Source organism: Artemia franciscana, chromosome 15 (assembly GCF_032884065.1).
Source record: "Artemia franciscana chromosome 15, ASM3288406v1, whole genome shotgun sequence".
Classification (NCBI taxonomy): Eukaryota; Metazoa; Arthropoda; class Branchiopoda; order Anostraca; family Artemiidae; genus Artemia; species Artemia franciscana.
In genome coordinates, this window is record NC_088877.1 from 34610030 (window position 1) to 34631839 (window position 21810).

General features: G+C 35.2%; 1 protein-coding gene across 4 annotated transcripts in view; it reads left to right on the forward strand.

The window, feature by feature from the left end:
• LOC136036401 (uncharacterized) overlaps positions 1-21810 on the forward strand; it is a 425531-nt gene that overhangs the window by 378717 nt on the left and 25004 nt on the right. For all 4 annotated transcript variants that reach the window (XM_065718603.1, XM_065718604.1, XM_065718606.1 and 1 more), the window contains 3 exons: positions 7902-8055; positions 11917-12034; positions 19381-19528. In XM_065718603.1, the coding sequence (XP_065574675.1) occupies positions 7902-8055; positions 11917-12034; positions 19381-19528 (420 nt within the window). The remainder of the gene's footprint in view (positions 1-7901; positions 8056-11916; positions 12035-19380; positions 19529-21810) is intronic.

Genomic DNA, 21810 nt, shown 5'->3' on the forward strand with positions numbered 1-21810 from the left:
TTCTGAGATAGCCATTTTATTCAGCATAGTCTAAAAACCTTATAACTATGTCTTTGGGGACGACTTACTCTTCCACAGTCCCCGTGGGAGGGGCTACAAGTTACAAACTTTGACCAGTGCTTACATATAGTAATGGTTATTGGGAAGTGTACAGGTGTTTTCAGGAGGATTTTTTGGTTGGGGGGAGGGGTTGAAAAGCGGGGGATATACCGGGGGAACTCTCCATCGAGGAATTTGTCATGGGGGAAGAAAATTTCCATGAAGGGAGCGCAGGATTTACTAGCATTATTTAAAAAAAAAAACATGAAAAAATAAATATGAAATAGATTTTTTCAGCTGGAAGTAAGGTAAAAAGGTAAAAGGTAAAGGATACGGCATTTACAGTCCCTACCGGCGGTGCTGATCTCCGTTTCTTGGCCCTTCAGCCAGGAAGTGCAATGGGGGGTTGGGGGCCAACCATCCTGTGCTTTCGCACACCCTTCCTGTTTACCTTCCCCAGATTTCTCCAGGTACCCATTTAAAGCTGGGTCGACTCTGGCTAAGCTTACAGAGTCACGCCACTGACTCCCGTCCCAAACTGAACAATTCGGTACACTGGGATTCGAACCCGCGTCTTTTCAGACAAAGAATCCCAAATCCAGCGCACCAACCGACTCGGCTAGGACGCAGCATTAAAACTTAAAACGAACGGAAATTGTTACACATATGAGGGGCTCACCTCCTCCTAATACCTCGCTCTTTACGCTAAAGTATTTTTAGTAATGTCAACTATTTATTCTACGGCTTTTGTGATTCAGGGGTCATTCTTAATGAATTGGGCCAAAATTTAAGATTTAGTGTAAAGAGAGAGGTACTGACGAGGGGGCAAACCCTCTCATATGTGTGATAAAACATTAGAATAAAAAATTCTTTACGTAAGCTAGTTTATAAGTTACGTATATCTTTTACTAATAAAAAGATTCGTAAAAAATTAAAAGTTCTAGTTGCCTTTTTTATTAACCAAAAAATTGGAGGGCAACTCGGCTTCCTCCCCCGCTCTTTCTTTCTCAAAATCATTCGATCAAAATTATGAGAAAGCCATTTAGCCCCCCCCAAAAAAAAATGCAAATTGCGTTATAATTATATCTGCGGAGAGCCAACATCAAAACATGCATTGATTCAAAAACGTTCAGAAATTAAATACAAAAAACAAGTTTTTTCAACGAGCGACATTAAAACTTAAAACGAACAGAAATTACTTCGTATATGAAAGGGGCGGCTTCCTCATCAACGCCGCGCTCTTTACGCTAAAGTTTTTTACTGTTTTAAAAAGAAGAGTTGAGAGAAAGAGTCAAACTTTAGCGTAAAGAGCGGGTCGCTGATGAGGAAGCAGCCCCTTTCATATACGAAGTAATTTCTGTTCGTTTTAAGTTTTAATGTCACTCCTTACTTTCAGTTGAAAAAACTTGTTTTTTTTTTTATTTAATTGCTTTGTAGGACGATGCATGTGAGTTGCCTTGATCAGGTCTTAAGAGAAGAATAGTTTAGTTTTAGCAGAAGAGGTGTTGATTATAATCTGTGTACACTCATATTAATAAACGAGAGGTTTTTGAATCAGCTTACCCGTTTGGTTCCCAGTTCTATAGATTATTAGTAGGAATTTCAATAAGCGGATAAATAAGCTTTTATTTATTAGTATAATATATTATATATATAATAAAAATTAGTATATAAAATTAATAGTTCTATAGATTATTAGTAGGAATTTCAATAAGCGGATAAATAAGCTTTTATTTATTAGTATAATATGTTATATATATAATAAAAATTAGTATATAAAATTAATAGTTCTATAGATTATTAGTAGGAATTTCAATAAGCGGATAAATAAGCTTTTATTTATTAGTATAATATATTATATATATAATAAAAATTAGTATATAAAATTAATAGTTCTATAGATTATTAGTAGGAATTTGAATAAGCGGATAAATAAGCTTTTATTTATTAGTATAATATATATATATATATAATAAAAATTAGTAAATAAAATTAATAAGCGGATAAATAAGCTTTTATTTATTAGTATAATATATTATATATATAATAAAAATTAGTAAATAAAATTAATAAGCGGATAAATAAGCTTTTATTTATTAGTATAATATATTATATATATAATAAAAATTAGTATATAAAATTAATAGTTCTATAGATTATTAGTAGGAATTTCAATAAGCGGATAAATAAGCTTTTATTTATTAGTATAATATATTATATATATAATAAAAATTAGTATATAAAATTAATAGTTCTATAGATTATTAGTAGGAATTTCAATAAGCGGATAAATAAGCTTTTATTTATTAGTATAATATATTATATATATAATAAAAATTAGTATATAAAATTAATAGTTCTATAGATTATTAGTAGGAATTTCAATAAGCGGATAAATAAGCTTTTATTTATTAGTATAATATATTATATATATAATAAAAATTAGTATATAAAATTAATAGTTCTATAGATTATTAGTAGGAATTTCAATAAGCGGATAAATAAGCTTTTATTTATTAGCATAATATATTATATATATAATAAAAATTAGTATATAAAATTAATAGTTCTATAGATTATTAGTAGGAATTTCAATAAGCGGATAAATAAGCTTTTATTTATTAGCATAATATATTATATATATAATAAAAATTAGTATATAAAATTAATAGTTCTATAGATTATTAGTAGGAATTTCAATAAGCGGATAAATAAGCTTTTATTTATTAGCATAATATATTATATATATAATAAAAATTAGTATATAAAATTAATAGTTCTATAGATTATTAGTAGGAATTTCAATAAGCGGATAAATAAGCTTTTATTTATTAGCATAATATATTATATATATAATAAAAATTAGTATATAAAATTAATAGTTCTATAGATTATTAGTAGGAATTTCAATAAGCGGATAAATAAGCTTTTATTTATTAGCATAATATATTATATATATAATAAAAATTAGTATATAAAATTAATAGTTCTATAGATTATTAGTAGGAATTTCAATAAGCGGATAAATAAGCTTTTATTTATTAGCATAATATATTATATATATAATAAAAATTAGTATATAAAATTAATAGTTCTATAGATTATTAGTAGGAATTTCAATAAGTGGATAAATAAGCTTTATCGTTAAAATAAGTAATAACGATAATACATATCGATAAACGATTAACGATAATAACGAACGATACATATCGTTATAATAAGTATCGTTTTATCGTAAATAAGCTTTAACGATATCGGGGCTTTTATCGTTGTTTAGTATAATATATAATCATGTTAATTGATCTGGATCTATGTGTGCCCAGTGTCGTCAATTTACCTGTGTCCCCATATACTTTTTACCCCTCCCGTAGTTTTTGAAAGATACTTTTTTGCTGGTATTTTCATCGAAAGTATTACTAAAATAAAAATATTACTCTCCCTTGTAATTGAAAGATATATCTGCCCTCCCTTTTAAGTTTTCGTCAATTGACGTCACGGTATATGTCTAAGTAATATGGTTGCAGTCAAGGTACGAAGTAAGTGTCCTAATTTAGATGCATTAGATTGATTTTCAATGGGGTAAAATTCTTATTAAGATAATATTTATCATGGTTTCAGAAATAGCTGCGACCTAGTGAAGGAAAAACATCTGCCCACAGCAGCAAAAAAAAACAACTCTCTTATAAATCAATCTGCAAATATATAACAATTATAATAAAAAGTGTTAATTAGCAGAATAACTGTGTTCTAGGCAGGGGCACTTTCCCTCCCAAACTTTGGCTTTTCCCCTCCAGACCCCAGTTCTTCTCCTCCCGAGCTGAAATTTAGTTTCTTCAAAAATCTTGTCAAAACTAAGATAAGCCTGCATAATTCAAGCATCCACAGACACGGGTCGTTTTTCTTTACTATATATTTATCTGTATGGTAGTATATGGCTCATTTTCAGTTTGTCAGTTTCATTTTTTCAGTTTCAGTTGTTGCTGTCATTTTCACTTGATTTGGGAAAATGGGCTCCAACTTTTCCCCTCCCACAGAATTTTGATGAAATTACGCCACTGGTTCTAGGAAAGACAGAGAATGTGTTAATCAGTTTTCCACGTTAGATTAATGATTGAGAAGTGGCTGAATTATCAGACGTCTTTATTCCTGAGTTTTATAGATGATGAACAGGGTTTTATTTGATAGATAGAAAAGCATATGGAGGTCTTTTTCACTAAAAATTGAGTTTTCAGGTTTTCCTAATTTTCAAAGACGTATATAGTTGTTCAAGTTTCCAGTAAATCAATTCAAAGATTAAGATTTCATTTTTACTGTAATTGGTACCTAAAATGACAGACTGTAATTGATACCTGAAATGACAGTGAAGTCATTGAATCAATTTCAACATTAAATAAAAAAACAAGTTTTTTTGACTGAAAGTAAGGAGCAACATTAGAACTTGAAATAAACATATATTATTACCTATGCGAAGAGGATTGCCCCCTTATCAAAACCTCCCTCTTTACGATGAAGTTTTACTTTTTATTCTAATTATTCAAGAATGACTTCTGAAGCACAAGGCCCGCTTAATCAGAATAATAAGATTTTTAAGGTTCAAAGAAAACTTTAGTGTAACGAGCGAGATATTGAGGAGGGGGCAATCTATTTCATATGTAAAATAATTTCTGTTGATTTTAAGTTTAATGCTGTACTTTACTTTCAGCAAAAATAGTTGTTTTTTTATATAATTTCTGATCGATTTTAATTAATGTCGAGAAATCTCCCCCTCCGTAGAAAATTCTCTTCCCCCAGGAAAGATGGAGGGACCCTTCCAGGGGTAACCCTTCTCTCATAAAAATCCTCCCCCTCCCCCCAAAAATGGCTGCCTACCTCTCAATAACCAATGCTATGTGTAAACAATGGGTAAAGTTGACAGTTTGCAGCCCTTCCCCCGGGGACTTTGGGGGTCTAGTCATCCTCATAGACGTAGTTATTAGATCTTTCAACTGTGTTGGACAAAGTGGCTATCTCAGTATGTCGATCAGGTAAGTTAAGGGAAAATAATACGCGGGAGGGGGACCAGATGCCCCCCCCCCCAATATTTTGGCTACTTAAAAAGAGCATTGGAACTTTTGACTTCGGGTCAAATGCCTCTCCCCCAATATTCTAAAATCATTGGTTCGGCACGATCACACCTGGGAAAAAAAAACAACAAATAAACACGCATAGATGATATTTCTTCCTGTAACAAATACAAAATTCCAAATTTTTGTATATAGGAGCTTGAAAGCTCCACGGTAGGGTTCTCTTATATGCTAAATATGATTGTGTGTTATTCATTAAAATTACTTGATATTTTGGGGTATTTTCTTCCTTTTTCAAAAATTGGGTTAATTTTCTTCGGCTCGTAACTTTTAATGGGTAGATTAACATTAAACTTGGTGAATTTTATATATTGAATAAGCATTGAAATTCGATTTGTTTGATATCTCTATCGTTATTAAGACTCTATTCCGTAAAGTTTCGGTTACTATTCAGCTGCAACGCTCACTACTTACAGTTGAATTGCTGCAGCTAGATTAGGAGGCCAGGTAATAAGAGTTAGTGTGGTAATTCTAGATGCATTAGCTTGACTTGGAAAATTTTTAAATTGTCTATCAGGATGATACTTATTTGAGTAAGAGAATTTAAAAAATATCTGTATTAGCAGAACTCTTTATTCTTGAGTTCCGTAGATTATGAACAGGTTTTTATTATTATCCAGAACATATAGAAGATTTATTAAGATAAATATTTTGAAGCCATTAGATTCTTTGAAAATGCTTTCTGAGTATTTCCATTGAAAATATTTAAGAAACGGCAAATTTGCCCCTAGTTATTGAAAAACACATTTTGCCCCAGCTGAACTTTTTGTAAATTGACGGTACTGTATGTACGCAAGTAATATGGCTGGTGAGGCATATCCAGTGGTTGTGTGGCTACCAGGCTTGATCCATCCCCTCCTCCCAAAAATTTTTCCCGAGACTCAAGAAAAATAAAAAAATATGTATACAAAATATTGATTAACATTTTTTAAAGTTTTTTTTATCTTCCCCCTTCCTAGCTATTGAAAATGTATTTTGTCACCCCTCTCCCCAATATTTTTGGGAATTGACACAACTGGTCACGTAAGTAATAGGGTTGTCAAGGCCATGTCCAGAGGAGGGGTTACATGGTACCCCTCCCCTTTCCGTATTTTTTTCTGACTCATAAAAAGCATAAAAAAGAAATATAGACGAATTTTCGATGCGATTAACCCCCCCCCCGTCACAAAAATAACCCCTCCTTAAAAGAAAATCTAGATACGACTTTGAGTGTTGCAGTTAAAGTACAAAGTGAGGCACCTAATTTCGATACATTCGGTTCGTTTAGGCTCGTGAAAAGTAACAAAATACATATAAACGAATTTTTTACTTTTTTAAGTATTCACTGTATTTAGCCTACGTAAGTAATATGGTTGCCAAGTCCATATCCAGGCATGTACCTGGTTTACCCCCTCCCCCTTCCGCAATTTATCCCGTAACTGTTGTGATTTTTGACTGGCATAGTTGTGCAATTATAGTTTAGGGGTAACCTACCACATAGATACAGTTTGGAAAATCAGAAGTAACCAGTTTCTTGTTATATGTCATTATGTTTTCTGTTCTTCCATTCTAGAAACTTTTATGATTTAGGGCTGAAGACCAAAGCTGACAGTAAGACTTTCAGAATCCAGTTTCAATCTCTTCTCTATTTTTATGGATACAATTATTCTAAATTTTTATGAAGCAGTTAATTTAGGTACTCTAGGTGTAATGTTTGGGAGATAAATCCATTTGGAAGTTTTTTTTTTTAAATTAGAGTGCTAGTCTAAAAATAATTGTCAAAAAGACTAAGTCATCTAAACTAAGAATAATTGTCAGAAAGAAGTGGTAAAAGGCTGACCAAAAGAGATAGCTATTTTTCCACAAGAATGTTGGTTGGTGAATTTAAGGCTGGTTAAACAGGTTTAAAGTAGACTAAGGGGATTTAAAGGTTTTAAGTTAGTTTTAGACACAAGACTGAATTACTGTAATTAAGACATGAAGCTGCATTAAGAACTTGACTATGTTTTATCATTCTAGCTATATTTTACACAAAAACTTTGGGTGGTTGGCTGAAGCCTCGTTAAAAAAGTCTAAAGAAGACTAAAAAAAATGTTTTAAGTTAGTTTTAGATACAAGACTGAATGACTGTAATTTGGACATGAACCTGCACGACAAACTTGACTATATTTTTATCATCCTAGCAGGATTTTCCAAAAGAGCTTTAGTTGGTTGGCTTAAGGCTCGTTGAAGAGGCTATGAAAATATTAAAAAAACTAAAAAAGTTAGAGGTTGGTTTTCGATAAGACCAATGTTGGTTTTCCAAGACTGTATTTTAGACACAAAGCTGCACGACAAACTTGGATCAATCCCACCATCTATATTTACGATTAATAAAACTAAAATACAAATAAAGATGGCTGGAATTATGCTCTACGGGAGATAGCTAGAAATTACGCCTTTGGCAACCCTATCCAGCTGGTACCAAATCAAAAGAAGGACATTCTTGAGTGGTAAGGGAAAAGACTACAAAGTCCCGTGTAAAGTATGTAGGAAGTTCTGCAGGACAAGAAAAGAATGTGGACCTGAACAGAGTGAGGGGAAAAAGAGCATGATCACCTTTGTTGGCATTGGGAGTCTTAGGACTAAGATGAGTTGTTATAGTTTTTTAAAGCAGTAAATTAGTTTTGCACATTAAAAAATCAGTCGGCTATCAATTAGGCTTAGTTCTCAAGGAATACTCATAATCATTATCCCTCTAAGATTTTTATTATACTCTAGGAGAATTTGAAGTCTGTTTTAAACACATTAAATACACCTCCAACGCCTTTTGCTGATAAAGAAATATTGAACGGAGAATTTGACGGAGAACCAACAAATACAAAAGGTGTCATTCTCAACCACAGAAAATCTGCGGAGTGGGAAATTTATAAAGGTAAGCTTAATTATATTATTAAAAGCCAAGAAAAATGATTGAAAGGGTTCCAAAACCAGACTATACTTTTGAATTAAACATTTATGTCCATTTTAATATAAATTCTGCTCCAAAAATGTTCGATTCCCTCAGTCACGACTCTGAAAAAAAAGTAATTATTCTCTCGAAGACTTAACCAATTTGAAACCATTCAATTCATCATGTTAAAAAAAGATTAGCAAAACTATAAATATTCCTAAAATGACACTTGTTCAAGTCTGTTCTTCTGCTGAATAAATTTACGCATCATATCAGACAGTTCTTGGTAACGAACTGTAACTATTGAGCTACCTGGCTGATTCAGCGTGTCAGGAAATCCTACTGTAGTGGTTTCAAGCACCTATCTGCGAAAATGTGGAGTTCTTTTCTCTTTTTTTGCCAGAAGAAAGATCACGGATACGTGTTATTTGTTCCTTTGTTTGTTTTTTTCCCAGAGGTGACAATATCGACCCAGAGCACCTAGAAGCTCAGGAGAGGGCTTATTCTAAAGGAAATTAAAAGTTCTAGTGCTGATTTTAAGTGCCCAAAAAATTTGGAGGGCAATTCCGCACCCTCCCACGCCACTTTTTCCCCAAAATTGTCACATCAAATTTCTGAGATTGCTATTTTATTCGACAAAGTTGAAAGGTCTAGTAAGTATCTCTTTGGAGATAACATGACCCCCCATAGCCCCTCGGGAAAGGTCTTAAAGTTATAAATTTTGTCCGTTGTTTTCGTCTAGTATTTGTAATTGGCAATTATGCATACATTTTTGCGGGTGAGGAGAGCAGGAAAAATTTTCTGGTGACGGAACTTTTCAGGGGAAAATTATGGAATGGGGAGTTGTCCAGAATTCCTGTGCGAAATTTCTTTATGTGTATTTCTCCTTATAGACTCAATTTTACACCTTTAGGGCAAAAAGTAATTGTCCAGGGTAAATTTACACAAGGATTAAATCGTCCAGATGATATTTCCATGGGAAGAGGGATTTTCCAGTGGATGTGGAGCCAGATTTCCTGTCGTTGTTTAAAAAAACGATAAGAAATTAAATAAAAAACAACCTTCTTTAACTGAAAGTAAGGCAATATTAAAACTTAAAATGAACAAAATTATTATGTATACAAGGGGGGTTACCCCCTCCTCAGGACTTCGTTCTTTTTCGTTCTTCCGTTCTTAAAGTTTGAATTTTGTCCCAATTTTTTTAAAACGAACCCCGAAACACAGGGGTCGTTTGATTAGAACAATAAATAGCTTTTGTAAAGATGCGGAAAGCGTGAGGTGAAGAGTGAGGTGTTGAGGAGGGGACAATCCCTCATATACGTAATAATGTCAAACCGTTTTTTTGTAACAAAATATAATTAATGAGCGACGCTACTCAATAGTAACTGAAACTCGAAAAAAAACAGAATTTTCATACCGATGTATGTATCAAAAGAATTGGCTTATTATGTTGATTCCAATTATGTAAAATTCATTAAGTTTAGTGTTACATATCAAAGGTTACGAGCATGAGGAAATTTGCCTGATTTTTTAAAAAGTGGAGAAAAACCCCCTAAAACTCGAAGAATCTTAATGAAAGTCACACCGTCAGATTCAACGTATGAGAAAACCTTATTTCAGAGGTTTCAACCTCCTATCTGCAAAAATGCGGAATTTTCTATTTTAGCTAGAAGAAAGATCGAGGATGCGTCTTTATTTGTTGTTGTTTTTTATTCCGGGGGTGATCGGATCGACCCAGTGGTCCTCCAAATATCGGTATATTGAGCTCATTCTAACGGAAATTCAAATACCTAGTTCCCCTTTTAAGTGACCAAAAAGATTGGAGGGCAGCTAGACCTTCCTCCCTCGTCCCTTTTTTCCCAAAATCATTCGACCAAAATTTTGAGATATTCCTTATATTCATCATGGTTGAAAGATCCAGTAGCTGTACCTTAGAATATAACATGACCCCCCCCACAAGCCCCAGAAAAGGGGTCTTTCAAAATTTGCCCATGTTACAGCGAGTATTTGTTATTAAGAAGTATAGATACATTTTCGAGTGGGAGGAACGAATTTTCTGCTGGGAATTTTTCTAGAGGGCAATTCTCCATGAGGAGGGAAGTTTCCAGGGAGTGAACTTGCCAGGAGAAGTTATAAACTGAGGGAATTTGCCCGAATTCCTATACCAAATTCTTTTACTTGTCTTGCTTTCTCTTTTTTCTTTCTCAATTTTACTCGTGGAGGTGTTAAGGGTACTTGTTCGGTGTAAATCTTCACCGGGATTGAATTATCTAGAGGATATTTACTTGGGGAGGGGATTTCTCCATGGAGATGAGGCCAGATTTTCCGGAATTATTTAAAAAGAGATCAAAAATTAAATCAAAAGACAAGTTTTTTTTCCTCCTCAACACCTTGCTCTTTACGCTATGGTTTGAAAATTGTCTCAATTTTTTAAGGACAACTCCTGAACCACAAGGGTCGTTTAATTAGAACAATAAGAAGCTTTTTTAAAAGTACTGCACAACTTTAGCGTAAAGATCGAGGTGTTGAGGAGGGGGCAACCCCCTTCATATACGTAATAAATTTTGTTCGTTTTAAGTTTTAATATTGCTCGTTACTTTCACTTGAAAAAAGTTGTTTTTCTTATTTAATCTACATATACATGGTAGGACTGGCCTAGTCCCCTGAACTTCAGATATTTTCCAAACGCAATTCTGCTTAAGGCCAGTATTGTGGATCATTCCCTAGGGATTTTTTTTCCAAACACAATTTAGAACACCATTCCAATGGGATCCGTGAATCATTCTGAATTGGAATAAGCGTAATATTGTTATATAGATAAGACAAAGAGGGGGACTTGGGTCCCCGTTTTTGAAATGGGGTACATACATTATTTGCCTTCCCCCTTCGACTGGATGGCACTCGAAGTGTTGCCTCTAAAGGTTTATGTTTTTTAGTCTATCAAACATAGAGATTAGAACTATATTTTAGTGCTTCAACCAATTCTATGCAAGGTGGTTAAAGTTGGCAAAGAGTAATTTGTTCACTAATTTCAAAAATAGTACTGTTTTAAAACTTGAAATGGATCTACAGGTCAAATATGGGCTCGGGAACGCATATTTGATCTCAAAAGTAACTGCAGGAAAATTTTGAGCTTTGACTAAATTTGAGGGAGGGATTCCGTGACCACCTTCCTAGGTACAAACCTGTCGAAAAATACTCGTCTTACAAGGGATTATAGAGTACATCCATTTTCAGTGTATTCTCTTACTGAGTATGCAATACTATTTTGAGCAAGCATAATATGCGTTAACATAATAACACAAATATGTAATTCTTCCTGTCCTCCCGCGTTTCCATTAAGTGTAGTTGGTTGTGTTTGGTGGAACAAATATAGACTCAGTTTAGCTTAATGGCCCAAAATATTTTTTTCGTCGCAGTTTAACGTATTTGTATACAATATTTTAACACAATATTTCACCTCCTGAAAGGTAACCTAAGCCTAAATACTGAGTTATTAAACTTTAAATGTTTAAAAATATAGCCTGATAGAGAAAAAGACAATTCCAAATTTAGATGGAGCAACAAATTTTTTTTTCAAATCAGTTCTGAAATTATAACCACAAAAAAAAAATGTTTTTTAGACCTGTGCTACTGTTTGAGCATAGTCAAAATCATGACAGCTATTTATAAAGCTTAGTAGTGTTATATTAGACTATTACAAACTTTCAAAAATAGGCATATCTTACTTTAATTTGTAAATGTCTTGATTTTCTTCTAAAATAACTCGAAAATTAAGAAGTAGTCTTTTGTAAATTTCTTGCCTTCTGGGTTTATTTGTTTTTTAATTTTCTTTTTGTCTAGTTCCTTGTCGTCCTACCGAGTCCCCCATATATGAAGTTCCCACCCAAAGAAAAGTGTCATCAGATATAGATGTGTTCATCAAGAATGTAACCATTCCACCACCTCCACCACCTAAACAGTAAGTACTTTTTCAGATCTCCAAACTACATCCCTTAACATATTCAGCCGTAAATAAAAACTAAAAAATATTTATGAACTTCTATTATTCTGTAAATAAAAAACTGTAAAATCTTGCGGGCACGACACTAGTAAAACCGTCTGTAGTTTTTACCTTAAATTGCTGCTTGGGATAATCTAAGTATTTCTCCTTGTAGAGCTCCAGAATTGACAATATGAGTTTTATTCAGTACTAGCTGTTGGGGTGGCGCTTCGCGCCACCCCAGCACCTAGTTGGTGGGGGCGCTTCGTGCTCCCCCAAGCCCCCCCGCGCGCGTAAGTCATTACGCGCCATATTAGTTAGGCGCCATTGTAGTTGTGTCCCTGTGATTCTAATGATTGCCCTTGAGCTTTGTTGATGGTGATTGCTAATCGAAAATTCCCTGTGCCCCTCGGCGTCCCCGTTGTAGTTGTGTCCCTGTGTCCCGGTCGTCATTTATATTCCCTGTGTCCCGGTCGTCATTTGTGTCCCGGTGCTTTATTGATGGTGATTGCTAATCGAACATTCCTTGTGTCCCAGTCGCTTTCTCTTTGAAAACAACTACAACGTCCCCGTTGTAGTTGTTTCCCTGTGTCCCGGTCGTCATTTGTGTCCCGGTCGTCATTTATATTCCCTGTGTCCCGGGGTCCCGGTCGTTATTTGTGTCCTGATGTCCCGGTGTCCCGGTCGTTATTTGTGTCCTGATGTCCCGGTGTGTAATTTCGTCAGTCGACAAACATGACGGCAGTCGACAAACAAACATGACGTCACTCGACACACAGACACACAGACAACTTATCTATATATATATATATATATATATATATATATATATATATATATATATATATATATATATATATAGATTAATTAGTAAACAGGTGTACTATGCTCATCTATAGCTTCCGAATTGAGTTTGAACTCACTGGAGGACCACTCAGTCTTCGTTTGAAGATGTCCATAGATTCAGAAGTAACAGTTTCTTCAGAGAGTTTATTCCAAATGTTGATGATTCTTGAAGAAAAACTGAGGGCGGACTCTGGATAGGCTGCTTAACAGGTTTTATTCCGGCCCTTCTATGCGTTCACATGTTTCACTAACTATTAAAGTTTTGACAACAGCTCTACACCATTTCGCAAAATAATGGAAGCTCATTAAATACTGTTTTACTTTTGTGTGTATGGCTGACTTTGTTAAGTGAACTTACTATTGAGCTCCGACTACCCCTAGTTTTTAGTGCTTAAACTGTTACTTGCTCTCTCTTTTTCTCCCTCTCCTCCCCTCTCTCTCTCTCTCTCTCTCTCTCTCTCTCTCTCTCTCTCTCTCTCTCTCTCTTTCTCTCTCTATCTATCTACGTTCAATGTAAAGTGATTAAAAAAAAAAAAATTCTTCTAGCTGACTTTTTTCTAGATTTTTTAGTCTTTATGTTATATTTTAAGATTCAAATTTGAAAAAATCTACTTTTAGTGCTACTCAATAAAACGAGTTCCAGTAGATGTATTCTATTTCACGGCTTTTACAGCTCAAATTTGAAAAAGAGAAATCTACTTTTAGAGTTACTCAACAAAACGTCTTTTAATGGTCATATTCTATTTGATGGCTTTTAAAATGTGCTGTCATTTGAGCTTTACAAACTCTTACAAATTAGATTTGTGATTAAATTAAATATTTGTGATCGTGAGACACCATAAAAATTCTAGAAGGATGGTGTAAATATTTTCTACTAGCTGTTGGGGTGGCGCTTCGCGCCACCCCAACACCTAGTTGGTGGGGGTGCTTCGCGCCCCTCCAAGCCCCCCCCCCGCGCGTAAGTCGTTACGCGCCATATTAGTTACGCGCCATTGTAGTTATGTCCCACCTGTGAATATAGATAGATATATATATATATATTTTAACTACGTAAAACTTGCGAATATACAACATTCTTGGCTATCCCATTGTCTGTGCATATAAATAGATTGTCAGGTTTACCGACTCTTGACATGCAACATATAATTGTCCATTGGAAAAACAATCTATATTCAGATCTATACTTCATTATTCTAATGATTGCCCTTTAGCTTTGTTGATGATGATTGATAATCAAACATTCCCCGTGTCCCCGTCGTCATTTATATATCCCCCTGTGCCCCACGGCGTCCCCGTTGTAGTTGTTTCCCTGTGTCCCGGTCGTCATTTGTGTCCCGGTGTCCCAGTCTGTAATTTCTCTTTGAGTGTCGCGGTCGTCATTTATATTCCCTGTGTCCCGGTGTCCCGGTCGTCATTTTTGTCCCGGTCGTCATTTGTGGTCCTGTGTCCCGGTCTGTAATTTCTCTTTGAGTGTTCTGGTCGTCATTTATATTCCCTGTGTCCCGGTCGTCATTTGCGTCCCGGTGCTTTGTTGATGATGATTGCTAATCGAAGATTCCTTGTGTCACGGTCGCTTTCTCTTTGAGTGCCCTGGTCTTCATTTATATTCCCTATGTCCCGGTGTCCCGGTCGTCATTTGTGTCCCGATGTCACGGTCTGTAATTTCGTCAGTCGACACACATGACGTGACTCGACAGACACACAGACAACTTATTTTTATATATATAGATGTGCCCCCCGGCGTCCCCGTTGTGGTTGTTTCCCTGTGTCCCGGTCGTCATTTGTGTCCCGGTGTCCCAGTCTCTAATTACTCTTTGAGTGTCGCGGTCGTCATTTATAATCCCTGTGTCCCAGTGTCCCGGTCCTCATTTTTGTCCCGGTCGTCATTTGTGTTTCGGTCTCCCGGTGTTTCGTCAGTCGACTTACATGACGTCAGTCGAAACACAAACATAACGTCACTCGACAGACACACAGACAACTTATTTTTATATATCTAGACTAGCTGTTGGGGTGGCGCTTTGCACCACCCCAACACCTAGTTGGTTGGGGAGCTTTGTGCCCCCCCAAGCCCCCCCCCCCCCCCCCGCGCGTAAGTCGTTGCGCGCCATTGTAGTTTTGTCCCTTTGTCCCACCTGTGAATATATATATATATATATATATATATATATATATCGTCATTTATATATCCCCCTGAGCCCCCCGGCGTCCCAGTTGTTGTTGTTTCCCTGTGTCCCGGTCGTCATTTGTGTCCCGGTGTCCCAGTCTCTAATTTCTCTTTGAGTGTCGCGGTCGTCATTTATATTCCCTGTGTCCCGGTCGTCATTTTTGTCCCGGTCGTCATTTGTGTTCCGGTGTCCCAGTCTGTAATTTCTCTTTGAGTTTCCTGGTCGTCATTTATATTCCGTGTGTCCCGGTCGTCATTTTTGTCCCAGTGCTTTGTTGATGGTGATTGCTAATCGAACATTCTTTGTTTTCCGATCGCTTTCTCTTTGAGTGTCCCGGTCGTCGTTTATATTCCCTATGTCCCGGTGTCCCGGTCGTCATTTGTGTCCCGATGTCCCGGTCTGTAATTTCGTCAGTCGACACACAAACATGATGTCACTCGACAGACACACAGACAACTTATTTTTATATATATAGATTTGCTATTGGTGTGGCGCTTCGCGCCACCCCAACAGCTTTCGCGCCGGTCTGTAATTTCTATTCGAATAATCCCTGTGTCCCGGTCATCATTTATATATCCCGCCTGTGCCCCCGGCTTCCCCTGTAGTTGTGTCCCTGTGTCCCGGTTGTCATTTATATTCCCTGTGTCCCGGTCGTGATTTGTGTCCGGGTGTCCCAGTCTGTAATTTCTCTTTGAGGTTCCCGGTCGTCATTTATATTCCATGTGTCCCGGTCGTCATTTGTGTCCCTGTGTCCCAGTATGTAATTTCATCAGTTGACAAACATGACGTCAGTCGACAAACAACTTCATGACGCATATAGCTCAATCCTTATAATGACGTCAGTCGACAAACATGACGTCAGTCGACACACAGACATGACTATACCTCATTATTCTAATGATTGCCCTTGAGCTTTGTTGATGGTGATTGCTAATCGAACATTCCCTGTGTCCCTGTCGTCATTTATATATCCCCCTGTGCCCCCCGGCGTCCCCGTTGTTGTTGTTTCCCTGTCGTCATTTATGTATCCCCCTGTGCCCCCCGGCGTCCCCGTTGTTGTTGTTTCCCTGTGTCCCAATCGTCATTTGTGTCCCGGTGTCCCAGTCTGTAATTTCTCTTTGAGTGTCGCAGTCGTCATTTATATTTGTGTCCCGGTGTCCCAGTCTGTAATTTCTCTTTGTGTGTCGCGGTCGTCATTTATATTCCCTGTGTCCCGGTGTCCCGGTCGTCATTTTTGTCCCGGTCGTCATTTGTGTTCCGGTGTCCCGGTCTGTAATTTTTCTTTGAGTGTCCTGGTCGTCATTTATATTCCCTGTGTCCCGGTCGTCATTTGTGTCCCGGTGCTTTGTTGATGGTGATTGCTAATCGAACATTCCTTGTGTCCCGGTCGCTTTCTCTTTGAGTGTCCAGGTCGTCATTTGTGTCCCGATGTTCCGGTGTCTAATTTCGTTAATCAACAAACATGACGTCAGTCGACACAAAAACATGACGTCACTCGATACAAAGACACACAGACAACTTATTTTTATATATATAGATGTCCCGGTGTCCCGGTCGTCATTTGTTTCCCGATGTCCCGGTGTGTAATTTCGTCAATCAACAAACATGACGTCAATCGACACACAAACATGACGTCACTCGACACACACACACACACACACACACAGACAACTTATTTTTATATATATATACTAGCTGTTGGGGTGGCGCTTCGCGCCACCCCAACACCTAGTTGGTGGGGGCGCTTCGCGCCCCCCCCCCCAAGCCCCCCCGCGCGCGTAAGTCGTTACGCGCCATATTAGTTACGCGCCATTGTAGTTGTGTCCCTATGTCCCACCTGTGAATCGACCATTCCCTGAGTCGCCATCGTCATTTATATATCCCCCTGTGCACCCCGGCGTCCCCTTTGTAGTTATGTCCCTGTGTCCCGGTCGTCGTCATTTATACTCCCTGTGTCCCGGTGCTTTGTTGATTGCTAATCGAACATTCCTTTTGTCCCGGTCGCTTTTTCTTTGAGTGTCGTCATTTATTTAGATTGTTTCTCCTTTATTTTTCAGTTTTTTTCCTTTTTTTAGTTTTTTTTCTTTTTTAGTTCTTTTAGTTTTTACCTTTTTTAGTTTTTTTTAGTTTTTTAGATGAAAATTTTTTTTAGTTTTTTTCCTTTTTTTCTTTTTAGTTTTTTATTGGTTTTTACCTTTTTTTTTAGCTTTTTTAGTTTTTTTCGTTTTTTCTTTTTACTTTTTTTTTAGTTTTTATCTTTTTTATTTTTTTTATTTTTATTCTTAATTTTATTAGTTTTCTTTTTCTCTTCTATTTTTCAGTTTTTTCCTTTTTTTAAGTTTTCTTTTTCTCTTCTATTTTTCAGTTTTTTCCTTTTTTTAAGTTTTTTTTTTAGTTTTTAGTTTTTTTAGTTTTTTTTTCCTTTTTTTCTTTTTAGTTTTTTATTGGTTTTTACCTTTTTTTTAGCTTTTTTAGTTTTTTTCGTTTTTTCTTTTTACTTTTTTTTTAGTTTTTATCTTTTTTTTTATTTTATTCTTAATTTTATTCATTTATATATCCCCCTGTGCACCCAGGCGTCCCCTTTGTAGTTATGTCCCTGTGTCCCGGTGCTTTGTTGATTGCTAATCGAACATTCCTTTTGTCCCGGTCGCTTTCTCTTTGAGTGTCGTCATTTATTTAGATTGTTTCTCCTTTATTTTTCAGTTTTTTTCCTTTTTTTCTTTTTTTTCTTTTTTAGTTCTTTTAGTTTTTACCTTTTTTAGTTTTTTTTAGTTTTTTAGATGAAAATTTTTTTTAGTTTTTTTTCCTTTTTTTCTTTTTAGTTTTTTATTGGTTTTTACCTTTTTTTTAGCTTTTTTAGTTTTTTTCGTTTTTTCTTTTTACTTTTTTTTAGTTTTCATCTTTTTTATTTTTTTTTATTTTTATTCTTAATTTTATTAGTTTTCTTTTTCTCTTCTATTTTTCAGTTTTTTCCTTTTTTTTAAGTTTGTTTTTTAGTTTTTAGTTTTTTTAGTTTTTTTTCCTTTTTTTCTTTTTAGTTTTTTATTGTTTTTTACCTTTTTTTTTAGCTTTTTTAGGTTTTTTCGTTTTTTCTTTTTACTTTTTTTTTAGTTTTTATCTTTTTTATTTTTTTTTATTTTATTCTTAATTTTATTAGTTTTCTTTTTCTCTTCTATTTTTCAGTTTTTTCCTTTTTTTAAGTTTTTTTTTTAGTTTTTAGTTTTTTTAGTTTTTTAGTTTTTTTAGTTTTTTAGCTTTTTTATTTTTTTTATTAGTTTTTAGTTTTTTTTTAGTTTTTGCCTTTTTTTAGTTTTTTCAGTTTTTTTTTTTTAGTTTTTAGTTTTTTACCTTTTTTGTGGATCGTCACCTGATCCACAGATCCACAGATCCACACACAGACAACTTATTTTTATATATATAGAAGATAGAAGATAGATAACAAAGAGTGACGTGTTCATAAGGCTTGTTCACCAGGGACCCATGCTTGTGCAACGTAGGGATGGATTTGTTTGTCGAAATATTAATTTGTTGTGCTTTACGTAGAAATTATATGAAATTATGGTAACTTTATAGGCGATCAGACTTAAATGAGGAAAGAGGGGGGGTTGTGTTTGAAGGCCACCAGTGTAGGTAATATGCAAGATTAAGTTAAAATTACCCTGTAAACAGAAGTTGATTAAACATGACTTACCTTACATGGTATCACAATGTAAAACAAGAACTGCCAATGATTAATTGGGTTTATATATTCCCTTAAAAGTACCGCTTAGAACTATTTATTTTAGAAAAAAATTAACATTGGGGAAAAATTATGATTTTATAAACCATAATGGCGTATCTTCTGTTTTCTGTGTGTATTCATATCTATCTTTGAGAAAACCGATAAAGTAGAATTCTGATCAAATCGGTTTATTTTCTTGGTTTAATTGTGAAATTGGCAAAATATTACTTCGAGCTGTTATTGTGGGGAACTTTGGCATTGAAACCGAGATTTGAAAATTATTTTTTAAAGCTCTGCTTTATGTTTTTTTACAATTTCTTGAGAATTACAAAATCTTTCAAGATAAGATTGGTTCAATGTTCGGAGCTATGAACGGCTGCAAAATGAAACCTACAAGAATGGGATATTATCAATCGTGAACCACCCAATATAATTCTACAATAAAGCGTCAACTAATCTTGTAACCTAATTTGGATTTTTCCACAGACGCAAATGGTTCTGCCTTTATTTCCTGCATGTATTTATATCAATTTCCGAAGAAGTGTGGCCAAACTGTGGCATCCAATTGAAATAAATACTTCTATTTTTTATAGGTCGCAAGGGAAAGCTGCTGATGTTAACTTGATCACAACAGATGACATCTCAGCTTTTATAATTCCTCCACCACCTTCTTCTGGGAATAATGATTCAGGACTAGAAGTCCTTCGGCGACTGTATGAAGCTAAAGAAGGAATTTTCCAGGTAAGAATAGTATTTGTTAGCATTTACTTAGAGCGACACGTTCTATACAAAATTTAATCAATTTTGAGAAGACCTAGTGGGTTCAAAGAAGAGTTGGATTTAGTAATGTAAATGTATTGATGGAATTACGTAAAAATAAAAGGAATAAATAAATGAATAAGGGTACTTCCTTCAAGATAGTGGATAGGAAAAAATATACCCAAATTTTTAAACATTTTGACAGTTGACTGGAAAATCTTTATGCGTAATCAGTAGTATTCCCTCACTGCTTTTTATGAGAGCCCTATCCCTGGATTCTATGAGACCCCAATCCTGCCATTCCATGATAGACCTATCTTGTCATTCCCACGAGAGCCAGCAGATGCTTGTTGAATCATAGGGAAATATTTTCCAAAAGACGTAGGTGCATAGTACGTCACAGGGAATGATTACTTTGGATGTTACGTAATAGAGTTTGGCTGTTATGCAATAGGATATGTTAGATTCCGTTGGTCAAGTGGGGAAGTACTGGTTTTAACTTAGGGGGGCACAAACGTGGGTCTTACGTAATAACAGGACACACGTGGGATGTGAAGCAATCTTGCGTGACTTGATAGGTTTATTGGGGGTGAGATAATCTTACGTGGCTTGCTAGATTTATTGGGAATGACGTAATGACAGCGCAAACTAAGGTGTTACGTAATGACTATACACATACAGGATGTTAAATAATATTTTAAGAGTTTTGGTTTTCATTCACAGTACTACTCTTAGGGAACATTTATTAACTAAAGATTTTTGTCCACGTTAGGACTCGAAAGGAATTCCCCCTCAATAGAATGGAGCGCTATATAGCTGGGCCATGAAAGTATTTTTAATATTTTGATTTGGCTAATGCCTTTTACATGATAATCTATTACACGCGAGGAGAATCCCCTGTTCGCATATACTAGAATGATTAAATTTCTCGTATTTTTCCTAACCATCATCACCGAACCACATAAATATCCAGCTGAAACTACCGCTTGGCTGTGGGAAAGCCTTTTTGGCTAAAATAAATGTCTGTGTTAACCGTTATTTTGTAGGACTGTCTTCACCTTAAGAAACGATCTGTTTCTTAAACTGAAGAATCAATGTGCGTATAAATTTTTTATAAATCTAAATAGATTGACTGTTTCAGAATTTTCACACAATAGAACTTTGGCCTTCTTTTGGCTAGAATTGCTGTTGTGCACCCCACAATGGCTGAAAACGCCGCTAAGTTGTGGGGGATAGTTCTTTTTGGCTAATATAAATGTTTATGTAATCCATTTGTTTTGTAAGACTACCTGCATGTTTAAAAACAAATGCACCACCAACAGAATTATAGTCTCTGAAACCCAATTCTCAATATTATTATAGTTTTTTTGACTATTTCAAATTTTCAGATAACAGCATTTTGGCCTTCGTTTAGAAAAAAATTTTGTTTTGTACCGCGAAATGGCTGAAAACGCTACTTTGATGAGGGGCAGTCTTTTTGGTTAAAGTAAACCTTTATGCTAACCGTTTATATTGTAGGACTACCTGCACCCTGGAAAACAAACGCGCCACCGTACGGAATTCATGCTTCTGAAACTCGAGGCTCAATAGTAGCATAGATTTTTTATAGTCCTAAATCAATCAACTATCCAAGAATTTTCACGCTATAGCCTTTTGGCTTTTTTTGGCTAAAATTATTGTTTTACACCACAAAAATGGCTGAAAACGCCGCTTTGCTGAGCAACAGTCTTTTTTTAAATAAATATCATTCATGTACATTTTGTTGGGCTGCCTGCACCATTAGAAACGAGTGCCCCACCGCATGGCACTACTGCCTCTGATACTGAAGGCTCAATATAACTATAGTTTTTAGAATCAATTGACTATCTAAGAATTTTCAAACAAGGCAAATGTATGTCGATTTACATCCTCGTGAAACTTATTGTTAGGTAATTTTTCATCATGAAACATTAATGTATTTTTACTTTACCTTAATGAAAGTTTTTTTATGTTTATTTTTTATCGTGAAAATTGTTGCTGATTGATTTTATTCCCTCGTGAAACTTTTTCTACCTTATCTTTTTCTCTTCATGAAACTAGTTGCACGTTGATTTTTTGTTCATGGAACATGTTGTATGTTGATTATTTCTTCGTGAAACCTGTTGCACATTAATTTTTTCATCGTGAAACGATGTACTTTAGTTTTTCTTCTTGAAATTTATTGTACAATGATTTTTTCTTTCATGAAACTTATTTTATCTTGACATTTTTCTTCGTGAAACATA